Genomic DNA, 27,249 nt, shown 5'->3' with positions numbered 1-27,249 from the left:
TGGACCATCCAAATGTACAGCATTTTGCCTGGACCCCTGCACTTGGCCCTGTATATTTGTTTCTTCAGTTATATAAACATGTTTTTGCTAAGCTTCCCATTTCCTCAGTAAGGTTATTAATAGAGCTCCCTATAACCAATACATACAAAAAGTCACACAGACAAGATCTGCCTCAGTGTCCTGCATCTCTCCCATGACACAACCGTTGATAAATATTGGCCATCTCCTGACAACCTTGGAACATGAAGGCAAGCACAATTTAAAGTGATTTTAGGGTAGAGGCCATGTCTTATCATTTATTATACTGCCCATTGCCTAGGAGGTCTCAATAAATGTTTATGATGAGAAAATATAAAAAGCAGAAATCTCTTCCTGTTCAAAAAACATAAGACCAATGAACAAACACAATGTGGTAGATACAACAAAGAAATATTGTTCAGTCATAAAAAGGAATGAAGCTCTGATACATGCGACCACAAAAATTGTATAATTTCACTTAGATGAAATATCTAGAATAAGTCAGTTCCTAGAGACAGAAAATAGATTAGAGGTTACCAGGGGCCGGCGGAGGGGTAATGGGGAGGTATGGCTTATTGGGTAGTTTCTGTTTGGGTGATAAAAAGGTTTGGTAATGGATGGTGGTGATGGCAGCACAACACTGTAAATGTAATTAATGCCAATAAATTATACACATAAAAATGGTTAAAAGGGCAACTTTTACATGTATGTATGTGTGTGTGTGTGTGTGTGTATATATATATATATATACACATGTTACTATAATAAAATAAGACAAAATGAAACATAAAGGATAAAATAGGCCCAGTGTTGGAAGGTGAACTCTACAGCTTGATGAAAAGAAATAACCCTTGTTGTGTGTCATTGTCACTCAGGAACCTAAGCACAGGTATATTTCACTGAGGCAAGAAGACCCATAAGAAGCCATCAGGAACTAGGAAGTCCAGAAATCTGGCCACACCAAGATGAACTTGGACAAATCTCTCAACATTGATTCTTCCAGACAGTGGGCTCTTTCCTAGACACACACTGCAGAGCTAACAATGACAATCCAGTGGGATGGAGAGCAGGTGGCTGGACTGGAGGGACACCTGTCAGAGCAGAAGGGGAGGGCTGCTCACCTGCAGGGTCCCAGCCACGACCTCCTGTTCACCTGCCCTTTCTCCCAGCTTCTCTGTGGATCCCTAAGCCTGTGAGGGGCCTGAGATCCCAGCAATCGCCCTTTACTCCCAATCCCCACCCACTTGTTTGTCTTAGCTACACTCTGGATGCAGCGGTCCCCAGTTGAGATTTTAAAAGCACTACCATGGGTCAGACACACCTCACTGTTCCTCGTGTTAAATTAGTCCAGTGGTGTGAAACGAGGTAACAGGTAATAACCATGTTCTTCTTTGGCAGAAGCCAAGGCCCTAAGAGGGGGCATTAGCTCTGGAACTCTGAACCTTCCAGGAGGTTGAATGTTGGCCAGAGGGTTAGGTCTAGTTGAGCTATGAAGCCTCTTCCTAAAACCTCTTCTCAAAGCAGTAGAATTTGAGACATGTTTCTATACCACTCTAGAAATATTCAATAATTGTTCCAGCCAAAGAGGAAGTTCCCCTTATCTAAAAAAGAAGAAAAGCCAAAAAAAAGGTTCTGAAGCAGGGAGCACAAAGGGGGATAAAACAAGCTGAGAGGATTTAGTGTAATTTAATGAAAGGAGTATGTGGAGGAAAGGGAGGAAGCAGGGATTACACAGGACGCAAGGACAATGATTTGGAAAAATGACTTTCAAACCGATTGCAAAGGGAAGCGTCTGAAACAGTGAAGCAGGAAAAAAAGAACTGAGAGTCAGACGTGAGATGATGAACAAGCACACATGGCAGAGGCAGACGGAGAGAGACAGACTCCTAAAAGTGTTATGGTGGAACAGGTGTCAGGAAGCAGGTACAATTTTAAAAGGTGGGATGGGGAGGCACACACTGGTGAGTCTTTTTCTCCTTCATTTGAAGCTGTCTTTCTCCTAACATCTGGCGTTGAGGTCTTCCCTGTTGCTATGTTCCCCCTCAGAATGGGAGGACATTTGCCAACCAGTCTTGTTGGGGATAGCAACCGAGGGGCAATTGCCATTCTGTCCTCACTCCTAAACCACCTGCCGTGGCCTCCTGCCGTAAGGCCCTGGCCGCAACGTCATGGGCCACAGGGAAGGCATCTGCAACAAAGGTGCTCCTTTGATTACAACAATGTGAACACCACTGGACTCAGTGTACTAAGTACCAGTGCCTGGATGGCTTGACTGTGAAAAGAATGAGTCATTCTCTGTCCGATATGAGACCCTGCACAGCAACAAGAGCTGCTGCGTGCCAGCAGTCTGTTCATTTCACTTGGCACCTTTTTTTTTTATAGCTACTTGATTACTAAGGCAAGCAAGGCAGGTAACACTGAAGGGTAAGTCTCTACTGCAGAAGCCACCGCAAGGTCACCAAAGCTGAAAACAAAGGTTTCAGAATTCCCGGGAACTTTGGGTAGCGTCCATTGCCCACTGTTTCTGTGTGTGTGTGTTACACTTTTGTTTTTAATGACATAAAGGCCTTTTATCAATGAAGCCCATAAACAATGTCAAAAGTCCCAGGTTCTGATCCTGGTTCTTTTCAAACATACAATACATTTTCCATTTCAAGAAAAGGGTAGTACTTGACTGACTAGGCACCCTTGGCATCCTACTAGGCAGGATTTGTTAGCGAGACGGGGACAGTTTCTTATGAGAAACACCCTATAGATCCTACACATAAGATATTGGAGCTGTATCACAGGACTCTCATTAAGCTCATGTGTGGTGGTCAGGGTCTCGTAATGTTTTATTCATAAAGGTTGTAAAAGTGAAAGGTGTTATTAATGCAAAGATCATCTGCCAGAGACAGGAATCAATAACAAAATTACGTGGGGAAGAAGGGAGCTTATAGAGACCAGCAATGTGAGTGCAGGGGCTTTACAGTTCTGTGGTGACCAGAGGTCCAGACTGACTTAGGCTGCCAGAAAGTGAGAGCTGATGCCATTTGCTAGCTCTTGGGCAGCCTCTGCTAACACACTGGTTGGCTTTCTCCTTGTTACTTGTTCACATTTCAAAACTTGCCATTATGATGGCACCAACGGTAGGCTATACTCGCTATCTCCACAGTACCTTTACATTCCTGGGGACGAAAGGGGAGGTTGAACATCACACTCTGCTTGAATGCAGGGCAAGGTTCTTCAGAGTCAAACCAAGGCCTAAGAGCAGCAGCTAATAGCGGCTTAGCCCTTACTGTGTGCCAAGCACCATGCTGGTGCTTTCTGGGCATATCTCATTGTATCTTCCCAACCATGCCATGTTGCTATGTGATAGCTTGGAGTTATGCACCCCAGAAAAACGAAAACACATTTTTAATCTTGATCCCTTCCTGCGGGTGTAAACCCATTGTAAATAGGATATTTTGACAAGTTAGGGATGCAAAGATAGATAAATCAGTACAGTCCTTGACTTCAAAGAGTACACACTCTAATTCAAAATAAAGGTATGTAAACAATTAACTAATTGATTGAGGCACAGTCATTGTAGGCAGATGGCCAGAAGGAGGCCATAATCAAATTTACCTAGACAAGTCAAGGAAAGATTCAGAGAAGGTAGAGTTTGGTCTGACAAGGTGAATGGGAGTTTCTCAGGCAGAACAAAGGGAAAGGTATTCTAGGTAGATTAAACAGCATGTGCAAAGGCTTAGAGGTATGAAACAGGGAACTGAAAATAATTAATTGCAACATAGCGGAGAGTAGCAGGAAAAGGGAATAATCATATCTTCTTTACTTACCTTGAAGGATTACCATAAGGCCAAATGAGAACATGTATCAGACTACCGAAAAAAAGAGAGTGCTACAGAAATGTCAGGTATTATCATTACTAGTACCTTAGCAAGGCTCTTTGTGGTACGTAATCTTCACCCATGTCCTCCTAGCCTGAGAACTCCAAATATTGTTTCTTCTATTTGGCCTCTTTGCCTCCTCCCTCTGTCCCCTGAGAGAAGCCAAGGAGGAGTTAGCATTTGCCTAAGTGGAGAGGTGGGAGGAAGCAGTGAGAGGAGAACACCCAGCTTCATGTTACAAATACCATAAACTTTTCAAAGTCCCTTAACACTCTAATGTTTCATAATTTCAAAAGAGTTCAATCTTTATTGGCCAAAAAAGAGAACTTGACCTTCAGATATGATTTTCCAACTTTCCTGACCATAACCCATAATAAAGAATGCATTTAATATAAAAAGAAAAATACACACACACACACAGAAGCAATCCTTCCTCCCTCCCTTCCTTCCTTCCTTCCTTCCTTCCTTCCTTCCTTCCTTCTTTCCTTCCTTCCTTCCCACCCTCCTTCCCTCCCTCCTTCCTTCCTTCCTTCCTTTGTTCTTCCCATCCATCCATCCTTTTTTCTTACTTTTGCATTTCAAGACATTGCAAAATAGAAGAAAGTTAAGGCCATTTCCTGGAAAACAACAAAATATCCCTGCGTGCATAGTCCACCTGGCATATGGTTTGACAATACATGAAGGGTTTCCACGTGGGGTTTCTGCACTCGAATAGGCTTGCTGACAAGTACAATTTCCAAATACAGAACTCTCTCTTAGGCAGGGTCTGGATGACCTTTGGAAGGCAAGATCATATGTCCCCACTGTCTTTCAGATGAGAACATTCAATAAGCAAAGTCTTGCATGGGCCATATCGCACATCATAACCCAGAAATGAGAAAGCGTCCTGCCTCGGGGCTATTCAAAAGGGAATACAATGCCTAAATGCCTTTGCAACCATGTGCAGGATTAAACTTTACACCACAACTTTCAACAAAGAAAGAGTCTAATCTGCATCAAACTCTACGTACTTCTATGTTCAAACAAAATCCTAAAACTGGAAAGGAACACAAAGGTCATCTGGTTTATCGCTTTCCTCCCAAAGAAGATAGTCAACTAAACTTTTCTGACTCACAGTTGAGCTATTTCCCACTGTACTGCAATGTGTGCCTATACCCCACAGGGACTTCCTGATGGTTCTACACAACCTTTAGCTGTGTAGAATCACCAAATTTTTGATGATTTTGTTCCTCCTACTGAAATGCCTTTCCTGTCCTGTCTTCCCATACAAATCCCACCCATCCTTCCAGACCAAACCCCAAGACCTCCAGGAAGCCTTCTATAGACTCTATAGTTCCTGATAATTGACTCCTTTTGCTCTAAAATGAGGCAATTATGATTACTGAATTCGGTCTCTCAGATGCTGTTGAACAGATAGTTAATATATATTTATCAATTGGCTTTCTAATATTTAAAAGAAAATGTGTTTGCAAGAAACTTTAGGATTAATCTTAAACAAACCTTTCCTACAATATCTATATTAAGGAGTAGATAGAAAGGTCCAGCATTTTATCATGTAGATATTTAAATCATGCAGTTAGTAAAGAAACTAATATTAAGCTAGTCATCTCCACCTATTCAGTCCCAGTGACTACAATGATAAAAATCCTTCCATTGTTCCTTTTTTTTTTTTTTAAAGAAGTATCATTTGGTACACACTTGTTTTAAGAAACTGAATTCTTAAATGTATTAGATAGAGCAACTAGGGGCTTCCTACCCGGGAAGATACTGTACCCAGGGAAGGAGGCTCTGTGTATTGACTTACAGCCAATCCACAGAATTCTTTGCCTGCTTCAGCCCCAGTCACACACTCCTTTTTTATGCATTCCTACCTGTGGTTACTTACATTACTTACTGTTATAATAGGATCACTGGATTTCATAACTTGGAAAGACCTTAAAGATTACCTATTCCCTTTCAGATGAAGACGTTTAACCCAGGAAAGGTGAACTAATTGGCTTCTGATCACCCTTGTACAAAGTGAAAGAGCTAAAGGTTAAACTCTTATCTTATTTATTTAAAGAAGTCAGGACCTAGAAGTGTAAAACCCCCAAACCACCTAGCTCTTCAGTTTCATTTCCTCTATCCCCAACTTCCTGTCTTTCACCGGATCTTTTGGTCTCACCACTGAGAAATCTCCCCAGTTGTTTAATAGCAAACTGTCTTCCTGCCATTAACCAATTCTCCAATGTTCTTCTATCTTCATCCTATGACTTCTCTTATCCTTCATGGCCATTTCATAGCTTATTCCATTTTTCCCCCTAACCCAACATCACACCTGCCAAAACCACATAGCTCCTTTATTTTAAGTCTATTAACTGTTTCAGATAAAGTTACACATAAAACTGAAGCTAGGGACCATGACTATTTCACAGAGTGTACCTCTGCTCTCTCTTCTCCTAGGATTTTATGCTGCCTACAATATATAATATGCTGAGAAAATATTCTCTTTAAGTAGACAGGTAATTTGTCAAGATGCATGGCCATGTAAATGACTATGATGGAAAGTTAAGCAAGGGAAAGCAGTAGAGATCATAAACACTATTAATAAATACCAAACCTCACTCTTTACCAAAAACATCAATATCTACTCTAGCCAAGGAGTGGTAAAAATGATGACTGTGAACCCTTTTTTCCTTGTTCTTGTCTATGCTCTTGTAAAAGTGCTAAAAGAAGAATGAGATGGGCAAAGCAGAAGACAGGACAAAGAGAAGACCAGTAAAAATTCCACGCCAATTAAAACTGGCAGCACGGTGTGGTACTAAACAAGTAGACTCTGCCAGCAGGCTGCATGGTGAGCCTTGCTTCCACCATTAACAGTTGGGTAAGCTGCTTAAATTTCAACTCAATTTCTTTATCTGGTAAATGGAGATAAGATTAGCATTAACATCACAGGATTGCCATGAAGGTTAAATCAGTTAATATTTATAAAACACTTAGACCAATGCTTGGAATATATTTGGCACTACATAAATATGTGCTACCTAAAATAAATCCTGAGTTTGAAATTATTTTAATAATCATGTTGTGTGTCTGCTGACCCCCAAATCTTACTCCTTTCTTCAGGACCTAGATACACAATGATGGACTTCTCTACCACACCACACACACCCTGTATCCTCCAATAAGAATTGTTTCCCAAGAGTTCACTTTATAATTTCTTCATATTTGGGGCTTGACAGTAATATCCTCTGGGACCTCTCTCAGTATTGGACATCACTCCTGCAACTACACCTGGTGAAAAATGGCCTCTCTATCCTAGAAGGCAAGGCATGTGGTATCAGAAAAGTTCTTGTTTTCCCACACATCATGAGTTCTTCTTGTAATCCAGGACTGGAAGTGGGGGACAACAGGCTACCTACCAGAAAGAAAACAAAATTAAGGGAAAATTCTACCATGCCAGATGTGCCTTCGTGGTACTCACAGTACAAAGCAAAACTAACTCCTCAAACTGCTGTCCACTCTCACTGGCCCAAATCCTCTCCTCTCTTACTCTCTTAATTTCACTCCAACCATACTCCCAGCTAGGCCAAATTTAATCTTCTCAGAGTCATCACTTTGCTAAATCTAGTAAGACCTCTGCTTTTACTTCACATCTCAGAAGTATTGACACTGCTGATACTCCCTCTTCCTTGATTTCTTTCTTTCCTTGGTTTCTGGGCTACAGACCCTCCTGAATTTTCTGCTTATTCCTTGTCTCCCAGCACTTTTACATTGGCATGGACTTGGGCTCATTCCTTAGTCTTCTTCTCTCTCCATCCACCTTGGTTCCCATTGTAAGCTCACCCAGTCTTCTGGTATAACATCCCATTTCTTCCCCAACAGCTCCCAAATGGATACCTCAGCCAGACCTCCACCCCGGGCTCCTGACTCATGTATTCACCTGCTGGCTCAATATCTCTACTTGGAAGTGTATCAAGATTCTACACTTGCTTGGCCTAAAACCAAATTCTAATCTTCCCTCCCAAACCTCCTCCTCTGCCATCTTCCCCATCTTGGTTAATGGCATCCTCCACTTTCCCCTCCTCCTTTCCCCTTTTCCCACATATAACAGTCAGCAAATCCTATCAGCACTTCAAAATATATCCAGAATCCAACCATGCCTTGCCACTTCCAAACTGTCCCCTGGTCCAAACCCTTCTCATCTCTCCCCTCCAGTCCTGAAATAATCTTTTAAGCAATTTCCCTGCTTTTGCTCTTGCCCCACCACAGTAATTTCTCAAAATAGCAGCGAGAGATGGCATGAAAATTTAAGTCAAATCACATCAGTTTCCTGTTCAAAACCCTCCAATGGCTTCTCACCTCACTCAGAAAAGCCAAGTCCTTATGGTAACTACACAGCCTTACATAATCTGAGCTCCTACCCTGTATCAGCTACCTCACCTCATCTCCTCCTACCCACCCTTCTTTCACTCCACCGCAGTCACACTGGCTTCCTTGTTGTTCCTCAAACAACTAAGCACATGCACATGTCCGGGCTTCTGTGTTTACCGCACCTTCCACCTGGAACACCCTTCCCAAGATAACCACATGGCTCACTCCCTCACCACCCTCACATCTCTGCTCAAAAGTCATCTTCTAGGTGAAGCTGTCTCTCAAAACCCTTTAAAACCACACCTGTTTGGCATTCCTTATCTCCCTCCCTTGCTTTATTTTTCTCCATAAGGCTCATCAACATCTTCTTTTATATATCTTGCTTATTTTTATTGTCTTGTCTTCTCCCATTAGGATATAAGCGTCAGGCAGGTAGGGATTTAGGTCCGTTCTTGTTCACTACTGTATTCCCACTGCCTAGAAAGTGCCTTGTACACAGTTGATCCTCAATAAATACTTACTGAGAGGATAGGGACAATGGTTCACTCAGTTCCTCTTACCTAGGACAGTCATCACCGTCTTCATTAGCTTCATGGGTGTCCTCCGATGGCTGATGGACCCACTTGTATGTGAAGACAAGACATTGGTTTTCCTCTTAACATACATGTAGATCCGCAGGTACACCACAACCATGATAAAGAATGCCATGAGGTTGGACACAGTCCAGAAAATGAGGTAACTTCTGCTGTAAATGGGGGCCAGGGAAGAGCAGGTAGAGATGTCACAAAGGCAATTCCAGCCCAGTGTGGGGACTGCCCCCATAAAGATGGCGATGGCCCAGATAAGCAAAATGAGCAGTGTCACCCTCTTTTTGGTCAGATTGCTATGGATCCGCATCCTCATGATTGACATGTGCCTCTCCACAGCAATGACCAGCAAATTGGACAGGGAGGCGGTTAAGCTCGTGTCCAGAAGTCCCTGGCGGAGAAACCAGCGGTTGACTGTTAACGTTTTTGAAACTGGGCCAGTGTTAAACATCAGGAACACATAGGCAATCCCAGCAAAGAAATCTGCAGCGGCTAAGTTAGCCAACAGGTAGTAGAAGGGAAAATGAAACTTTCTGTTTTTGATCACTGCGGCGATGACCAGGGAATTAGAGAAAAAAATAAACAAGCAGAAAAACGTTCCAAAACATAAAACAATAACAAGTTTCGTCCCTGTCCACTCATTGGCTGTGTCAGTGTTGCTCCTATTATAAAAAAAGTCCATGTGCTTATCATAGTGGCACTCATTCATTGTGGAGAAGAACTGGACATCCTAGAAAGAAATTGAAAGAAGAAACAAATATCACTATTTGTAAAATCGATCACATAACCATCGATTGCCATTGATAAACTCCTTCTCCAATAATCCTTCCAGTTTCAGCAAAAATATTCTTTGTCCTAGGTCCCTAGTCCCTAACCTCCTATAGTAGCATTTATCTTGAGTTGGTAACTGATTCCCCGATTAGGCTGCAAGCTCAGTGAGGGAAGATCTTTGTCTATTTTGTTCACCTTATAATCCCAGGGCCCTGCTGCCTCATAAAGGTATTTGCTGAAAGACTTGTTGGCTGGCTGATGGGATGGATAAATGTCTTGTAGAGAGTAACAGATCAAAGGTGCTGAGAGCTGAAGCATCCACTGTGCATTAATAATAATTACAACATAGCATGTTAATGCTTCCTCCTGGTGGTTTCCAGCTCACTTCTTATTTATGGGTTATGTACATTATTCAAGGTAGCTTGGTAATGCCAGATACATTCTAGCCAAGCTAATGGGAGATGAATTACTCTTCACCTGAGCAAAAGGTTTCCCCAAGAGATCAATTGTCTACCACTTCTGATTCGACTCCTAATCCTCCTTTTGCCATCCTTTAGTTTCAAGCTCCAATTGCAACACTCACTTATTAAGAATGTAGTGCAAAGCTAGAGACTCAGGTCTCCACACCACTTCCTTACCTTTTTGTTTACTTCTTCCGTATAGCCTCCTAATCCCAATTGTACCAGTGTGAATTGGTTTACTGGATTTCCCCTTCAATAACTTCAACTCAGTTTCCCTCCCTATGGTCTCTCCAAGCCAGCAGGTGGTGGAGGATCAGGCAAGACTGAGACCTGGAGTTTGAGCAGATATCAGAACATAGGTGTCAAGTGAAGGTCAACCCTTTGGGACACATACCTAAAAGTTGACCTCAAACTGGGGTATCAGGCAGGCAGAGGAGACATAGTCTTCTCAGCACAAGATCCCTTGGACTCCAAAAGTGAGGCAGTCTGACCAAGGAGGGGCTCAGCAGGGACTGCAAGGATGCCCAGAAGTCTATGGTTGGTGGGGAGGAGGAGGTGTTCTGCCTCCCATTGGCCTGGCCACAGCCATGAAGGAATCAGTCAAAGGAGAGTGGGGCTTAAGACCAAGAAATCTAGCTTCTCAGGAGAATAACCTTCGGCTCCCTCATAAGGAGTGATGCTGCAAATTATTTACTGAAGAAAGGGAGATCCAGGAGGAATGACATGGCCCCAGCAGCACAAGCTTAATAGAATTTCCCAGCTTTTAGGTCTTTACAAATTCTGCAGTCCAATACCACACCCAGAATCAGGAAATGTAGACCAGATATCAATTTTTTAAAAAAGATTTATTTATTTATTTATTTCTCTCCCCTCCCCCCGCCCCCCACCCCGGTTGTCTGTTTTCGTGTCTATTTGCTGCGTCTTCTTTGTCCGCTTCTGTTGTCAGCGGCACAGGAATCTGTGTTTCTTTTTGCTCCGTCACCTTGTGTCATTTCTCCGTGTGGGTGGCTCCATTCTTAGGCAGGCTGCACTTTCTTTGGCGCTGGGCGGCTCTCCTTACGGTTGCACTCCTTGCGCGTGGGGCTCCCCTACACGGGGACACCCCTGCGTGGCAGGGCACTCCTTGCACACATCAGCACTGCGCATGGGCCAGCTCCACACGGGTCAAGGAGGCCCGGGGTTTGAACCGCGGACCTCCCATGTGGTAGACGGACGCCCTAACCACTGGGCCAAGTCCGCCGTCCAGATATCAATTTTAAGTGGTACAAAATAGAAATGTATCTCAGTCTTCTTTTAAATTTATATTCTAATAATGTAATGATACTTTTAAATGAATTAGATACTTGCTTCTCTGCCATATCAAATGGGAGGTAAAATACCATTTTATATGCTTAAAATATAAGTGGTCTCAAGAGGCAGATGGTTCTGTACCTTTCAATTATAAAGAAAGAAGACTCAATTTTAATAATGACCAAAAAAATCACTCTCTTTGGCAGACATTCACAAATATTTAACTAAATATCAAAAACTCCATACAGCAGACCACAGTATCTACACAATATCATAAAAACTTTCCTGAATTAAAAACACAGGTGTGTATGGTAATTTTAATGGCTTATAATAGTCCATTATCTGAATATATTGCACTTTATGTAATTACTCACCAAATGTTGGACATTAATGTTGTTTCTAGTATTTTCCTATTATAAACAAGGCTACCTTCTTGTACATTAATCTTTACAAATTTGTCCCATTACTTCCTTAGGAATAATTCATAGATTCGACATTGATGGAGTAAAGGATATGAATTTTTAAAAAGGTTTCTGATACACATAGTCAAACTGCTCTTGAGATAGCTCATATTTCAGATCCCATCGGCAGCATGTAGGTGTTGAATAGCAGATACAAATCTAGTGAGATTCAACTTAAGTATCTAAGGAGAAAATTCAGCTTTGAAGTATACAGAAATTTAAGACAAACAATTCAAGAACATATAAGGAATTCTAATGATGAAATTATGATGTGTCCTTTCATGAATTCAAAATAGTTTGTGTGATTTTATTTTGCTACATGCTCTAGTTAACTAAGAGAAAATAATTTCTAATTTCTAATTTATATTATCCCTGACTAATTCATTTGCAATATCAAGATTAATATGTCAAAAATATCTTGAAATTAAGATTGCACACAAAAAATACTGTTAACATTTTTCTAATTTCCTTTTGAATGGGCCTTAATATTTTGACTGTGGTTTTTAAATTTGGTTGAGTTTGTAATTATATATGAACTAAAACTTCAATGATTTTACTTCAAAAATCTTTAAATTGAACTTTCCTTATCACAACCAAAATAGCACATTCTTATTAGAAATGTTTAATCAAAAATTGTCCTGAGACTGAGAAGTAGTTTTGTTTTATAAAGTTGGTATATCTATAAAAAAAATATGACTAACCAGAACTTCCAGTAAGCAACAACCTACCCCCACCCCCATTCCCTGGATTCTACTTTGGCAATGAGAACAAATTAAATTCATATAGGGACTTGATGAAACAGATAATTTTCATCCCCAGAATGGAATATTATGCACCCATTGAAAATCATGCTTACCTTAGAGTTGTGGTAATATGAGACAAAGCATATGCCATTATTTTTATTGCAACTAGTTATATAATTATATATATTTATGTAATACAAATAAATTTACATATTTCAAAAAGGTATAGAAAAAAGATAAGGAAAAAATGCTAAAATGTAGAGTTAATTAGGAATGGTGCAATCATAGGTCATTTTAAAACTTTCCAGTTTTTTTTCTGTTTCCTGCATTTTCTATAATAAACAACTAAACAGACTTTTAAAAGCTAGTTTACAAATTCTGTTTTAGGAGGACACATTCTACTTAACGTATTCTCTCTGTTCTAAAACTAGTTCTGAAAAATCAAAATTAATAGTTGGACAAGTCTCAAAAATTCGTTTATGTTCTGCTTCCTCTTATGAACACACTTTAGAGTTTTTCAGTGGTAATGAAAACAAAATGTTTTCTACTTGGAACTTCAAGTAACCATAAAACTTTACCTGCTGACAATAATCCCATCAGCATATCATTTCACCAACCCTCTTGTAAAACATTTCTTAATGCCATCACCCTAGAATCCCAAAAATGAGTAACAGTTTTGTGACTTAGTATGTTTGGTTTTCCTACTCTGCCATTTGCTGTCAAGCTTGCTGACTGTTCCCAATACATAGTAACTGTACCTCACGATAGTTTTTTAACATAGAAATTACCAAAAACTTTAAAGAGCTTATAACAGGGAAACAGACTTGGTCCAGTGGTTAGGGCGTCCGTCTACCACATGGGAGGTCCGTGGTTCAAACCCCGGGCCTCCTTGACCCATGTGGAGCTGGCCCATGTGCAGTGCTGATGCGCGCAAGGAGTGCCCTGCCACGCAGGGGTATCCCCCGCATAGGGGAGCCCCACACGCAAGGAGTGCGCCCGTAAGGAGAGCTGCCCAGCGCAAAAGAAAGTGCAGCCTGCCCAGGAATGGCGCGGCCAACACTTCCCGTGCCACTGACAACAGAAGCGGACAAAGAAACAAGACGCAGCAAATAGACACAGAGAACAGACAACCGGGGGAAGGGAGGGAAATTAAATAAATAAATAAATCTTTAAAAAAAAAATAAAAATAAAAATAAAGAGCTTATAACAAACCACCCATTTATATCTCTTGACCCCCTTCAAGCCTTAAAATACAATTCTGTGATTTGAAAACACATCAGTAAGTTATTTCTGTCTCCACAGAACTACCTTCTCCGACAAGCCCAAAGTAGCCCTATGTCTTTTTTAAATTTTTTTAAGATTTGTTTTTTATTTATTCCTCTCCCTCCAGTTGTCTGCTCTCTGTGCCAGTTGTCTGCTCTCTGTGTCCATTCACTGTGTGTTCTTCTGTGTCCGCTTCTGTTGTTGTCAGCAGCACGGGAATCTGTGTTTCTTTTTGTTGCGTCATCTTGTTGTGTCAGCTCTGTGTGTGCAGTGCCATTCCTGGGCAGGCTGCACTTTCTTTCATGCTGGGCGGCTCTCCTTATGGGGCACACTCCTTGCATGTGGGGCTCCCCTACGCGAGGACACCCCTGCGTGGCACGGCACTCATTGCGCGCATCAGCACTGTGCATGGGCCAGCTCCACACAGGTCAAGGAGGCCCGGGGTTTGAACCGCACACCTCCCATGTGGTAGGCGGACACCCTAACCACTGGGCCAAGTCTGCTTCCCAGCCCTATGTCTTTTGCTAACAGAGAGATCTGTTTTATCTTCATCAGAGAACTTTTCGTTCATTACCCAGCATTTTCTTTATTGCCACTCTCCCACCACTGTATCACTCTCCTCCTGCAGAACAGACACCTTGCCAATTATGCTCACCTCTACATCGCTGGCATTTGTTGAATGAATGAATAAATCTCTGTCCTACAATATCCCCACTAAAATGAAAAGATTCAGTGATGGAGTGGATGTAGCTCAGTGGTCGAGCACCTGCTTCCCATGTACAAGGTCCCAGGTTTACTACCAGGTAGATGTCCTAAAAAAGAAAAAAAAAAATGTTTTTTAGTGAAAGGCCTTTGCTTACTTACATGTCAACCACTAAATCTGACCATTAGAGAGCTCCAGCACTTACTGAATTCTCAGGTTAGCTACTGAACACCTCCACTTTATTTTCACTATTTTTAATTGCTAATATTTATGAGGGTGTACTTTGTGCCAGGTGCTGGACTAAGCATTTTACACATATCAACTCATTCAATCCTCACAGCAAGGCTGTAGATTCTATTTTTACGCCCATTTTGCAGATGGAGGGTATTGAAGCATCCTTGCCTGAGGTCACACAGCTAATAAGTGGAAGACCCTGGATTCGATCCAGGCACCAAGGACCCATTCTTATCTACAACACTTTGCTTTCTTTCCACAGGCAAACAAAAACCCTAGACAGAATCAAGAACTAGAGATGTAGTTACAATAACAACAGAATTGCCAAAAAGAATGATCTGGTCAAAGAGCATTCAAAGACTGCCCGCCTGATTAAAATTGTGAACATTCTAAATAGCCTTTTGTTGCTGTTGTTGTATAACCCTGTAAAGCAGAGAAAAGGCACTTTTCTGAAAATATATTTTCAAGTTTTATGGAAAGTGGGACACAATACAATCAATTTCAGGACTAGATCAAAGACACTAAACTTTACTTCTGTCAAATCCCAAGTTGTTTTTTGTGGTTTGTTTTTTTTTTTTTTTTTAACTACACTAAAAGATTTAAAGGGTCTAAATAGTTCTGACCCAGAAACAAAAGCTGCTAAACTTTGGAGCTATCACCACAACTTCAAACTTCAGTAATTTAAGACTTCATAAAATGATGGTTTAGGAGGTCTAAATGTGGAATCCAAATGAAAACTTTATGGGCCAATCTTTCATTTGGAGGCTCCCAAACTTTGATTCTCTGAGACAAAAAAAAATGCCCAGCCAGCCTGTAATGTGGAAGCAATTATGAAAATTAAGACATCTGAAAACCACTCAAGCAGCTTTTATTTCTAACTACATCTTACAAGACAAGGGGCTGCCAGGCCTTTTAGCTGGCTCATATAACACTCTCCACTTCCTCCTAGGAAGAAATGCGGGCGCATCTAAGACCGGGACAACTTATGCCGCAGCTATTTTCTTTTCCTCTGGTCCATGAAAGTAAAACAGCCCTGTTTTCTCTGGATATTAGGTCAGTTGAGACGCTAGAGGCCAGAAAAGAGAGCAATCCTGCATAAGCCATGGCGTTTGCTTACTGAATTCTTTTTAATAATTAATGCTAATGGCAAAATCAGAACAGCATGGAGACTTGAGTACACAGGCAATCCCTGTGGCTCCTTTTAGCCGTCAGTTTCTAGGCCTTTGTACCTGCTGCTCCCTCTGCCCAGAAGCCTCTTCCCCAGTTACCCATAGGACTCATTTCTCTTCCCTGCGCCTGCTCCCGTCACTTCATCAGAACTCCCTTCCCAGCTACTCTCTAAAGGGTTTCCCGCCCCACCCGCGCTGCACTTTAGCCCATGACCCTCTTCGCTTTTCTGCACAGCATTTCTCACTACCTGGCAGTACCTGCCGGGGGTTACTGTCTGACTCCCCCACTCAAATGTGTGCTCAGGAAGTAGGAAGTTGGTGTTGATACAGCGTATCCCCAGTGCCAGAAACACTGCCAGGTGCATCCTATGCACTACTCATTAAACGCAGAATTAAATAAATTTCCTTGTGCACCCACGCATGCCCGCACGCACCCTAATCTTTCACCCAAACTGAGAACGATTACTTTCTTCTTCCGCCTACTCTCTAATTTGGAACTCATTTCTCCATGTACACTTGGCTCAAAGCCCTGCTTGCAGAGAGGCATGAGGAGTGGTGTTTGCTCCCCTTGAACAGCAGCTTTGGCAGAGCAGACAAGCCAGGTGGTCTGAAGGGCAGTCCTCACCAGAGAGACCTCTGACTGGTTAGGGCTGAAACCAGAAACTTTGACTCCTCTTTGAGCAAAACCTCAACAGAAAGGGCACCCAATGGCCAGAGTTGGAACAATCCGAGCCACAAAACAAATAAAATTTGTTTGGGTTGTTTGGGTTGGATTATAACCCAAAGTATAAAACAACTATCCAGGAGTCCATAGTGACAAAAAGAAATGACTGATTAAATTAATAAATGGAAAAGAGGAGCCAAAACTCCCATAAAGAAGAATTCCAAATAAATTATACAACCATTCCACCCTGGAGGAGGAGTAGCATAACTCCCCACTCCTTAAGTGTGGGTTATGCACACTGACTTCCTTTCAAAGAGCACAGTATGGAAAAGGAGAGATAGGAGAGTGAGTCTGCAGTAGAGAAACTTGAAAAATGCTACTTTATCAGGTGATCAAGGTCAACATCAAAAGTCTATGTTACTCTTGTTCAAAGCATGCTAGAAGTTCTGGCGAGAGCAGTTAGGCAAGAAAGAGAAATAAAAGGCACCCAGATTGGAAAGAAAGAAGTAAAGCTTTCATTATTTGCAGATGCAATGATCCTATATTCAGAAAGTCCTGAAAAATCTACAACAAAGCTTCTAAAGCTAATAAACAAGTTCAGCAAAGTGGCGGGATGCAAGATCACTATCCAAAAGTCAGCAGTGTTTCTAGATACCTGAAGTGGGCAATTTGAGGAAATCAAGAAAAATTTCCATTTACAATAACAACTAAAAGAATCAAATATCTAGGAACCAAGGATGTAAAGGACCTGTACGTAGAAAAGTATAAAACATTGCTAAAAGAAGTGAAAGAAGACCTAAATAAATAGAAAGACATCACATGCACATGGACTGGATGACTAAATATTGTTAAGATATGAATTCTACCCAAATTGATCTACAGATTTAATGCAATCCCAATCAAAATTCCAACAGCCTACTGTGCAGACATGGAAAAGCCAATGATTAAATTTATTTGGGAGGTACAGGGCCCCAAATAGCCAAAAACATCATGAAAAAGAAGAACAAAGTTGAAGGATGACTCACATTTCCTGACTTTAAAGCGTACTACAAAGCTACAGTGGTCAGAACTGCATAGCAGTGGCATAAAGATAGACATATTGGAGGTGGCAGACTTGGCCCAGTGGTTAGGGCGTCGGTCTACCACATGGGAGGTTCGCGGTTCAAACCCTAGGCCTCCTTGACCCGTGTGGAGCTGGCCCACGTGCAGTGCTGATGTGCACAAGGAGTGTCCTGCCACGCAGGGGTGTCCTCTGCGTAGGGGAGCCCCACGCGCAAGCAGTGCGCACCGTAAGGAGAGCCGCCCAGTGCAAAAGAAAGTGCAGGTTGCCCAGGAGTGGCGCCGCCCACACGGAGAGCTGACACAAGATGATGCAACAAAAAGAAACACAGATTCCCGAGCCGCTGACAATAACAGAAGCAGACAAAGAAGACGCAGCAAACAGACACAGAGAAGAGACAACCAGGGTGGGGAGGGAAGGGGAGAGAAATAAATAAATAAATCTTTTTTAAAAAAAGATAGACATATTGATCAATGGAATTGAATTGAGAGTTCAGAAATTGGCCTGCACATCTATGGTTAATGGATTTTTTTAATCAGTATTTTTCCCTTTTTTCTTATTATTTTTAAAGAAGCTTTAGATTACACAAATGTTATATCAAAAATATGGAGGATTCCCATATATCTAACCCATATACACTTTCCCCATTAACAGCATCATTCATTGGTACATTTGTTACAATTGATAAACACATATTGAAGCATTGCTACTGACCATGGTCTATGGTTTACATTATGATTTACACTTTGCACTGCACAATTTTATAGGTTTTGACAGAGTGTATAATGGCCTGTATCCATCATTGCAATGCCCCAAACATGCCCCATGTTAAAACTACTCTTCCCTCTCCCTCCCCTCAGAACCTCTGGTGACCACTATCTCTATATCAATGTTACAAGCTCTTCCATTTCTAGAATAATAATGTCTATTTTAGTCCATAGTTGTAATCCCGCCCCCTTATGTTTGTTCATTCCTCAGTCTTGAGGATTTTAGGATGGTGATGTCCCCTCTGCTTCTGGTTGAAAGGGGGCTTAGATCTGTGGAACAGATGGGTAAGACCATCTTGCTAGCATTGTAGATACTCTCTGTTTTGGGGGATGGGTGTAATCCATCATCATCCTTTTGTTAGTTGTCCTGAGTGAGTCCAATGAATTGGAGGGTAACTCTGCTGAGATTCAGGGCTCAAGTGGCATAAGAACAACCTGAAGATTTACGTCTCTGGGACACATATTTAATGGGTATAGTACTAATTATAAGATCAAATAAAAGGGGTATTAGAACCATGTGCAGGAAAATTATAAATGAGTCCAACTCTGATACATTGGGGAGATAGGTTATCATATATTCCAAGGTAAGGTCCACTGACAGGGTGCCAAATTCCTGGGGTTGTCTGCCCTGCCTATAGTATCCAGAAGTCTCTAGAGCCCTCAGGAACCCCCCTACTTGAGGCACTAGTTACTGTGGCAGTCAGTGAGACCTTTCTGAGATTTGCAAACTCTGGAAAGACCTCCTGACTGACTCACTTTGAAATCTCTTAGTCATGAAATCTCATTTGTATTTAACATTTCCCCTTTTGAGCAAGGTCTTTTTCCAAATGCAAGCTAGTTGTCATTTGGTCTCTTGGTGCCAGGGAATCTCATCCCTTCTCCACACCAGGGGAAGAAAGTGAATGAGTTTATATGTTAAGTTTGGCTTAGAGAAAGGCCACATTAGAGTAACAAGGAGGCTTTCAGAAGGTAACTCTTGGAAAATACATAATACTAGGCTAAGTTTCAATTTCATAAGAATAAGCCTCCTAAGTACAAGCATCAATATCAAAGGCCTGGCATATTGGTCTGTTCTCCTTCACTAGGCATTGCCCATGTACTCTAGGGATTCTTGCCACTCTATTAAAGAATGTAGCAGGACTCTCCAGGATGGGAATTGAATATTCTTTCGGTTATGGTGTTGGTCTCCATCCACGGAGAAAACACTCCATGACCACATGAACACATTCATATTCTATTCTATAGAAGCATGTCCCAGGTGCACCCATCCCCACACATCCCCTAACCACCAACACCCTGCTCCAGAGATCCTCCCGGGCCATAGGTGCAACTCATCCACAGTCTAAAACCTCTCCGAAATAAAGCAAAAATAAATAAATTTTTTAAAAAAATTTGCATTGTGTCTTTCATTCCTATATGTTATCTTTTATGTACAGTGACAATTTCTTCTGTATATGCTTATTTTTTTCTACTTTATTTTCAAAGAAGCTTTAAGTAACAGAAAAGTCACAAAGAAAGTACAGGGGATTTCCATATGCCCCACTCCCTCCCCCTCTCACACTTACCCCTATTAAAAACATCTTACATGAGTATGGTACATTTGTTACAGTTGATAAATATTGAAGCATTGCCACCAACCAAGGTCAATGGTTTACATAATGGTTCAAATTCTGTACCATATACTTCTTTAAGTTCTAACAAAATGCATAAGGCCTGGGTCTGTCATTGCAAGATCATGCAGCACAATTCCAATGCTCTAAAAATGTCCCCTGCTCCATCTATTCTTCGCTCCCCAACCCCTCAGAATTTTTTACAAAACTGCCAAGTCCACTCAACTGGGACAGAATAGTCTCCTCAACAAATGGTGCTGGGAGAACTAGATATCCATATCCAAAAGAATGAAAGAGGGGAAACGGACTTTGGTCCCAGTGGTTAGGGCATCCGTCTACCACATGGGAGGCCCGCGGTTCAAGCCCCGGGCCTCCTTGACCCGTGTGGAGCTGGCCCATGCGCAGTGCTGATGCGCGCAAGGAGTGCCGTGCCACACAGGGGTGTCCCCCGCGTGGGCACGTGCAAGGAGTGCACCCATAAGGAGAGCCGCCCAGCGCGAAGAGGGAGCAGCCTGCCGAGGAATGGCGCCGCCCACACTTCCCGTGCCGCTGACGACAACAGAAGTGGACAAAGAAACAAGACGCAGCAAAAAGACACAGAAAACAGACAACCGGGGGAGGGGAGGGGAATTAAATAAATAAAAATAAATCTAAAAAAAAAAAAAAAGAATGAAAGAGGACCTTTATCTCAATACCTTATATAAAAATTAATTCGAAACAGATAAAACACCTAAATATAAGAGTCAGGACCAGAAAACTAGAACAAAATGTAGGGAAGTAGCTTCAAGATCTTGTGGTAGGTGGTAGTTTCTTAGACTTTATTCACAAAGTACAAGCAAAGAAAGAACAAATAGATAAATGGGACTTCCTCAAAACTAAATACTGCTGCACCACAAGGTAAGAAAGTCAAGAAAGTGAAAAGGCAGCCTGCTCAATGGGAGAAAATATTTGGAAACCATATATCCCATTAGGGTTTAATATCTAGAATATATAAAGAAACCTGCAACTCAACAATGAAAAGACAACCCAATTAGAAAAATGGGCAAAAGACTTGAAAGGACATTTTACCAAAGAGGCAATACAAATGGCTAAAATGCACATGAAAAAATGTTCAACATCACAAGCTACTAGGGAAATGCAAATCAAAACAGTGAAATATCATTTCACATCTACTAGATTGGCCACTATTAAAAAAAACAAACAGTGAAGCAGACTTGGCTCAACAGATAGAACGTCTACCTACCACATTGGAGGTCCACGGTTCAAACCCAGAGCCTCCTTGACCCGTGTGGAGCTGACCCACATGCAGTGCTGATGCGCGCAAGGAGTGCCGTGCCACGTAGGAGTGTCCCCTGTATAGGGGAGCCCCACATGCAAGGAGTGCACCCCATAAGGAGAGCCGCCCAGCGCCAAAGAAAGTGCAACCTGCCCAAGAATGGCGCTGCACACACGGAGAGCTGACTCAGCAAGGTGATGCAACAAAAAGGAACACAGATTTCTGGTGCCACTGATAAGGATTGAAGCGGTCACAGAAGGACACACAGCGAATGGACACAGAGAGCAGACAACTGGGGGAGGGGAGGGGAGAGAAATAAAAAATAAATCTTAAAAAAAAAAAAGAAAGGGGAGGTTTAGGGTCATGTATGTCACTTGAAAAAAAGTTGGAGGATGAAACATGGGACTATATAACATCCTTGTTATGGATGACAAATGTGGTTAATAAAATATAAGAATATACTTTCACAAACTAGAACAAATGTACATCACTGTTCCAAGGTGTTAATAATAGGGTGATATATGGGAAAAATACACCTAATTCAAACTATAGGCTATAATTAACAGTAATATTTTAATATTCATTTATCATTTATAACAAAGGTAACAGCAATGCTGTATCAATAATAGGGGTATAAAAGGGGTATGTATGGGGTTTTTTTTTTGGAGCATTGAAAATGTTCTAAAATTGGGGAAAAAAAGGACATTTGGGGGATATAAGAAAAACTGGAATACAGACTGTAAACTTTATATCAATGTTAAATTTCTTGAACTAGATAATTGCACTTAAGGTGGTTACATAAGTGAATATCCATATTCTTGGGAAATGCACATAACAGTAATAAATATTCAAAGAGCATGATGTAAGCAACCTACAAGCATTCAGGAAATAGATTGTTAAATGGATAGATAGAATTATGTGGCAAATGTGACAAAATGTTAAAATTGGTGGATTGGGTATCTGGGGGTGGAGGCAGAAGTATGTTGGAGTTCTCTGTATGGGTTTTGTATTCTTCTTGTAACTGTCCTGTAATTTTGAAAGTATTTCAAAATAAAAGGTTTAACATTTTTTTAAAAAGACTGTGTCATGGTGACAGCATGTAATCTTGATATGATGCAATAAAAATGGCACTTTATCTCTGTGATCCTCCTCCCTGAAACCCATAACTCCAGTCTAATTATGAAAAGAACTGCAGAAAAATCTACAATATATCTGATCAATACCCTTTAAAAATGCCAAGGTGATAAAAAACAAGGAAAATCTGAGAAACTGTCACAGCCAAGAGGAGCCTAAAGAGATGTGACAAGTAAATGTAATATAAGGTCCTGGATGGGATCCTGGAAGAGAAAGAGGACATTAGGTTACAAACTAAAGAAATCTGAATAAACTATAAAATTTGATTAATAATAAGGTATCTATATTGGTTCATTAATTGGAACAAATGTACCATACAAATGGAAAATGTTAATTGGGGAAACTGTGTGGGGAGAGTTGTTATCATGGGAACTCTGAATTATCGGCTCAATTTTTCTGTAAATATAAAAATGTTCTAAAAATTAATTAAGATTTTAAAGAGAGAGAGAGGTAGAGGACGTTATCGACTCTGTTACACTGTAGTAATTTCAAAATAAATAAAGCCCCTGCATTGCCTAAGTGGCGCCTTTGTTGTAAAAATAAGACAGGAGCAGCTATTTGTTTGAGATTAAATTTAAACAGATATTGTCTGTAATGGAGTATTGGAGGTCTCTGATCTTGGGTAAGCAACTCTGTTTACTCTAAAGGTAGCTGTGTGTATAGGGCTGATAGAAATCTGCCTCCCTATCTTAATACACTAGACCATTTCTCTTAAGAAAGCTAAACCCTCAACTTCACTAAAGTTTGGTTACTCTGTTTCTTAAGAAGGAATCTTTAACCCAAGTACCTAAAAGTGTTCTGAGCTAGAGCCTCTGTTCTCCGCATTCCAAGGTCTCCACAATGCTCTGCTCTAAGGTAGTGACACGCAGGGGATGGGGAATGGAGTCTGAGCTTAGCAGAATAAACAGCTTTATCGTGTCAGTGCAAGTTTAGGGGCTGGGAGGTGGGGAGGACGTCAGCTGCCGGACCTACTGCTTTCTTTCCCCAAAGAGGGGGCAGTCCCGGGAGGTCGTGGCATACACACGCAGCTTCTGTCCTAGGGCTTGTTTAATAAACAGCGAGAATCACATGTATTGTTCCATACATGTTCCCATGTCTGAAGACTATTTTAAACCACTTGATTAAACAGGAAAGCCAACTTGAAAACCCACAGAACTAAACTAAATAAAAGAGGTGAGACATGGATTTTATAGGACAGGCAAATTCCCTGACTTAGTTTATCCATGTGCTCATGTAATAATGTAAGTCTAAAACTATGTTTGCTTTATCTATTATAAAATTTTAATCTCATCTAATTCATTAGGCCATAAAGATTGAAGAGATTGTGTCCTCTGACTCTCATTAATAGTAAAGAAGCTAATCAAAATGCTTGAAAATCCTATTATTTACACATAACTCCATATGTTCTGTTTAATACATAGCAAATAATCCTTAGACAGATATGTAATTAAACTTTAGTAGGCTTTACTGATAGAAGCAGGAGGGAATGCCAAAATTTAAAGTGGGGACACTCACAGCTGAAAGAGATTTTCTTATACAAAATGCTTCGTCCCTCCGGAAAAATAGATCTTGAAAATTTTAAAGTGCATGCTCACGACAAATGACTTGCCACAAGAAGAAAATGAGCTTTCTTTATGTTGTAAAATTCACAGCAGGCAAACTTTTGGTCCGACCTCTTTCTCAGGACTTAGCTGTGGTACTGCGTTCCCTGGCCCAGCATACCTCGTGACCTCGCCCCCTGCCTCCAGTCCTGAGACAGATATTTAAGAGGCTGTGGCTCTACGTGGTTTTGTTCCAAATAATCCCCCTTCCTGGTGGTCTTCTCTTCAGTAACGACCTGCCGTGACTCTTCCGTGTTTCTAGAGACCACACCCACCCAGAGTAGTGCCTGGCTGAATCCTGAAATGGTGTAGAAAGAAAAGTAATATCTTAATGACTCAGGGCTACTGTGGCAGGAGATGGTTCTTCTGAACAAGCCTTCAGAGGTTCAGAGGGAGGGCATGGCTTATGCTAAGCAGGTGAGGCCAAGAAACCTCCTGCAAGAATTCCATGCTTTGGTCGGCAAGCAGGAATCATTCCTAAAAAGGGAGGCTCCTACCTCTCCTTCCCCTCCCTCCCCCACCTCCCGGGATCCTGTGGTGGGAACACATCTCATCTGGGCAAAGGTAGCCAGGTCAAGTCACTGAGTATAAAAGTCATTTGAATGCTGTGCCAGACCTCATTGGCTAGCCTGCCCTCCAGCTCCCGACCCGCTCCTCTCCTTTCGCTCTGCACCCTGGGAGGCTGGCCCTTAGGGACAGCAGCTACAGGCATCCTGCTTCTCCAGCCTCTGTCAGGGAGAGGTACAGCGAGAGCTGGGAAGGAGGGAGGAGGGGGAGGTTGGGATGGTGAACTGGGAACTCCTGGCTGCGGCCGAGGGTGGGTTAGGTGAGCTACCAGCTCTCAGAGAGCTAGCTGCCCTGCCCCCATGGCTGGCCTTTCAGGTCCATGGTGGTGACTGCTCTTGCTGTTTTTAGCTCTGGGGTACTGCACCACCTCTTGCTGGTTACCATGAACTCTGCCCCTATTTTAGAACCAGTTTCTCTCCTCCAATTACCAATTAGACTCTATCACCAGTTTCCTGTGGAGAACTCTAATAGAGATGTCTTTTAAAGTACATTGTAATACTACAAAAACTGCTATTTGAAAAGTCTTGTGTTATGGATTTTCTTAAATCTTTTGGAATGATCTAGCACACATAACATTTCCTGATTATAAATAGAACCAGTTTTAGAGAAGAGGAATGAGTCATGTTTTCAAGGGCTTGGACCAGTATCACAATTCTTTTGATGCCTTCAATGTCCCCCTACAAACCCTAGTAAATTCTTGACACAGAGAGGGTAGCTCAATAAATGAGTTACTTACCTTGGATATAGGGGTTACATAAAGCAAAGATGACTGCAGAGGGTCCCAACAGGTCTCTACATACTAGGATCTACTGCCCAAGTATCGCTCAATGTAATCCAGGAGCAGTTCCAATTCTATCTGTATTCTATGTCTTGAAAACCGTGGAAAATATGTGCTGTGGATTTAAGTATCAGTGAAGGATTAGCGAGGTTTGAAGCTAGACACCGAAGAGAAGCAAGCAGTGGACTTCCTCCTATGATGCCACGAGGAGGGCAAGGGGTAGGGTACAGACAGCCTAAGCCCAGGGGCACTAAAGCAACAGACCTAGCTGGAAGAGCTGCGCTTTGATGTGCCCCACCCGTCCATCCTCCTCGGTGGCATTTCCAGTGGCCAGGCCAGCCCTGATGGGTGCCAGAGGCATGCTGCTCTCACAGCACTGCTGCCTGCAGGCTTGGTGGAGCTACTGCAGTGGCCGATGATCTCTAGACTCTGGAGACACGAACCAGACATAGTCTTCCAGTAGGCAGAGAGGCCCGTGTGTTGCTCACGATTGAGCTCTTCTCCACTCCATCAACAGCATCATCTTTTTTTGGCATTCTTACCCTCACACTTCCACTTGCTCCTTCTAATCTGAATGCAAACATGCTTGGGGAAGATCAGGGGCAGTCCTTGACTTTGGAGCCTTCGCGCTTTATACAACTGGAACTTCCATGCATTTACATATAGATTCTCCAAAACAGATTTGTTTACTGGATTCAGGCTCTCCTCTAGCCCCTGAGGGGGCGGGGGGAATCCCCTGACTCTTCACTGGAAGCTTACTCTCTGCCTCTGCAGCTTCCTCACCAGGCTCTGTGCTTCTTAAGGGCTAGGACAGTTTCTTACTCGGGCTTGTGCACCTCGTGCCCCAAGCAGTGGCGCATGATAGATGTGCGATAAATATTTGGCACATGTGTCGGTTATTTAGTTGGTTAGCTTCAGTGAAATAGAGGAGATGGAAGCCAGCTCACAATATACTGAATAGCATTCGGACCATGTGGAAGTGGAAAGAAAGTAGAGTCTATTCTTTAAAGAAATTTGAGAAAAGTTTGGTACCTCTCCTATGCTATTAGCATTTATTTGTCTGATCTCGTTTTTAAGCTCGTTGTGAGCAGAGCTGGTATCTTCCTGTCTCCCTGTTCCCCTGCTTATAATAGGCACTCAGGAAAAATGTGTTCAATTTGATGGAAAAAAAGTCCTCTTTTTCCTTTGCTCTCACTGGAATTTGACCACAGTTGTTCCCTTCTGGACACTCCTCTCCATTGCCTCTGGGACTCGATTCTCTCTGCCTCCTTCTCAAGTTCCTCAGCATTTCTGGCCTGTGTTCTTCCAACAGCCTTGAAGAGTAGACAATCCAGACTCAGTTCTCTGCCTTCTCTTCATTTCCCTTTAAACTTTCTTCCACATGGATTACTAGTGCTTAAATTATTTCCTACTAAATAATTATGTCCAGCCCTGTCACCTCTCACACTCTCTCTCATGCTAAGCCACCAGTCACAAGTCAGATCCCACAGTGCCACGGAGATAAATATGAAGACAGCCACCCCGAGTGCCACCTGTGTGCAGGCTGGAACGGTCATCCTCCCTCAGTCAGTGTTGGAGGTGATGGACATAAAGTTTCAACTTCAAACACCAGGTCTTTAACCTAGGGGGCTAAAACAGTGGTGCCTTCAGGCCCCACTAGTTGTTAGCAAGCTGGTGAAGTGGTTGGCTTTGGAGAACCTTCACTCGACTCACACTGGTCAGACTCTTTAGTTCTCCCTCTCCCTGGTGTCCACTCAAGGGCTCAGGGGAGACTACTGGAGCTCCCTTCACTGATGCCCCCACTGGATTCTGACTGCTACAGTGTTCCCAAGCCAGCGTCACCCCTGCCTTCTGATCTTCTCCAGTCCCA

General features: G+C 42.1%; 1 protein-coding gene across 2 annotated transcripts in view; it reads right to left on the bottom strand.

The window, feature by feature from the left end:
• The window catches only part of LPAR3 (lysophosphatidic acid receptor 3), an 81,150-nt gene that overhangs the window by 40,959 nt on the left and 12,942 nt on the right, over positions 1-27,249 (bottom strand). Inside the window, exons 2-4 of one of the 2 annotated variants that reach the window (XM_058303242.1) lie at positions 14,472-14,628; positions 10,237-10,389; positions 8,801-9,557 (exon numbers count right to left, since the gene is read on the bottom strand). In XM_058303242.1, coding sequence (XP_058159225.1) covers positions 8,801-9,536 — 736 coding nt within the window. In that variant the 5' untranslated portion in view covers positions 9,537-9,557; positions 10,237-10,389; positions 14,472-14,628. The remainder of the gene's footprint in view (positions 1-8,800; positions 9,558-10,236; positions 10,390-14,471; positions 14,629-27,249) is intronic. The other variant, XM_058303241.2, reaches the window with a different exon arrangement.

This window comes from Dasypus novemcinctus, chromosome 9 (genome assembly GCF_030445035.2).
Source record: "Dasypus novemcinctus isolate mDasNov1 chromosome 9, mDasNov1.1.hap2, whole genome shotgun sequence".
Classification (NCBI taxonomy): domain Eukaryota; kingdom Metazoa; phylum Chordata; class Mammalia; order Cingulata; family Dasypodidae; genus Dasypus; species Dasypus novemcinctus.
Note: the sequence above shows the minus strand (reverse complement) of the source record. Positions and strands in the feature narration are given on the sequence as shown.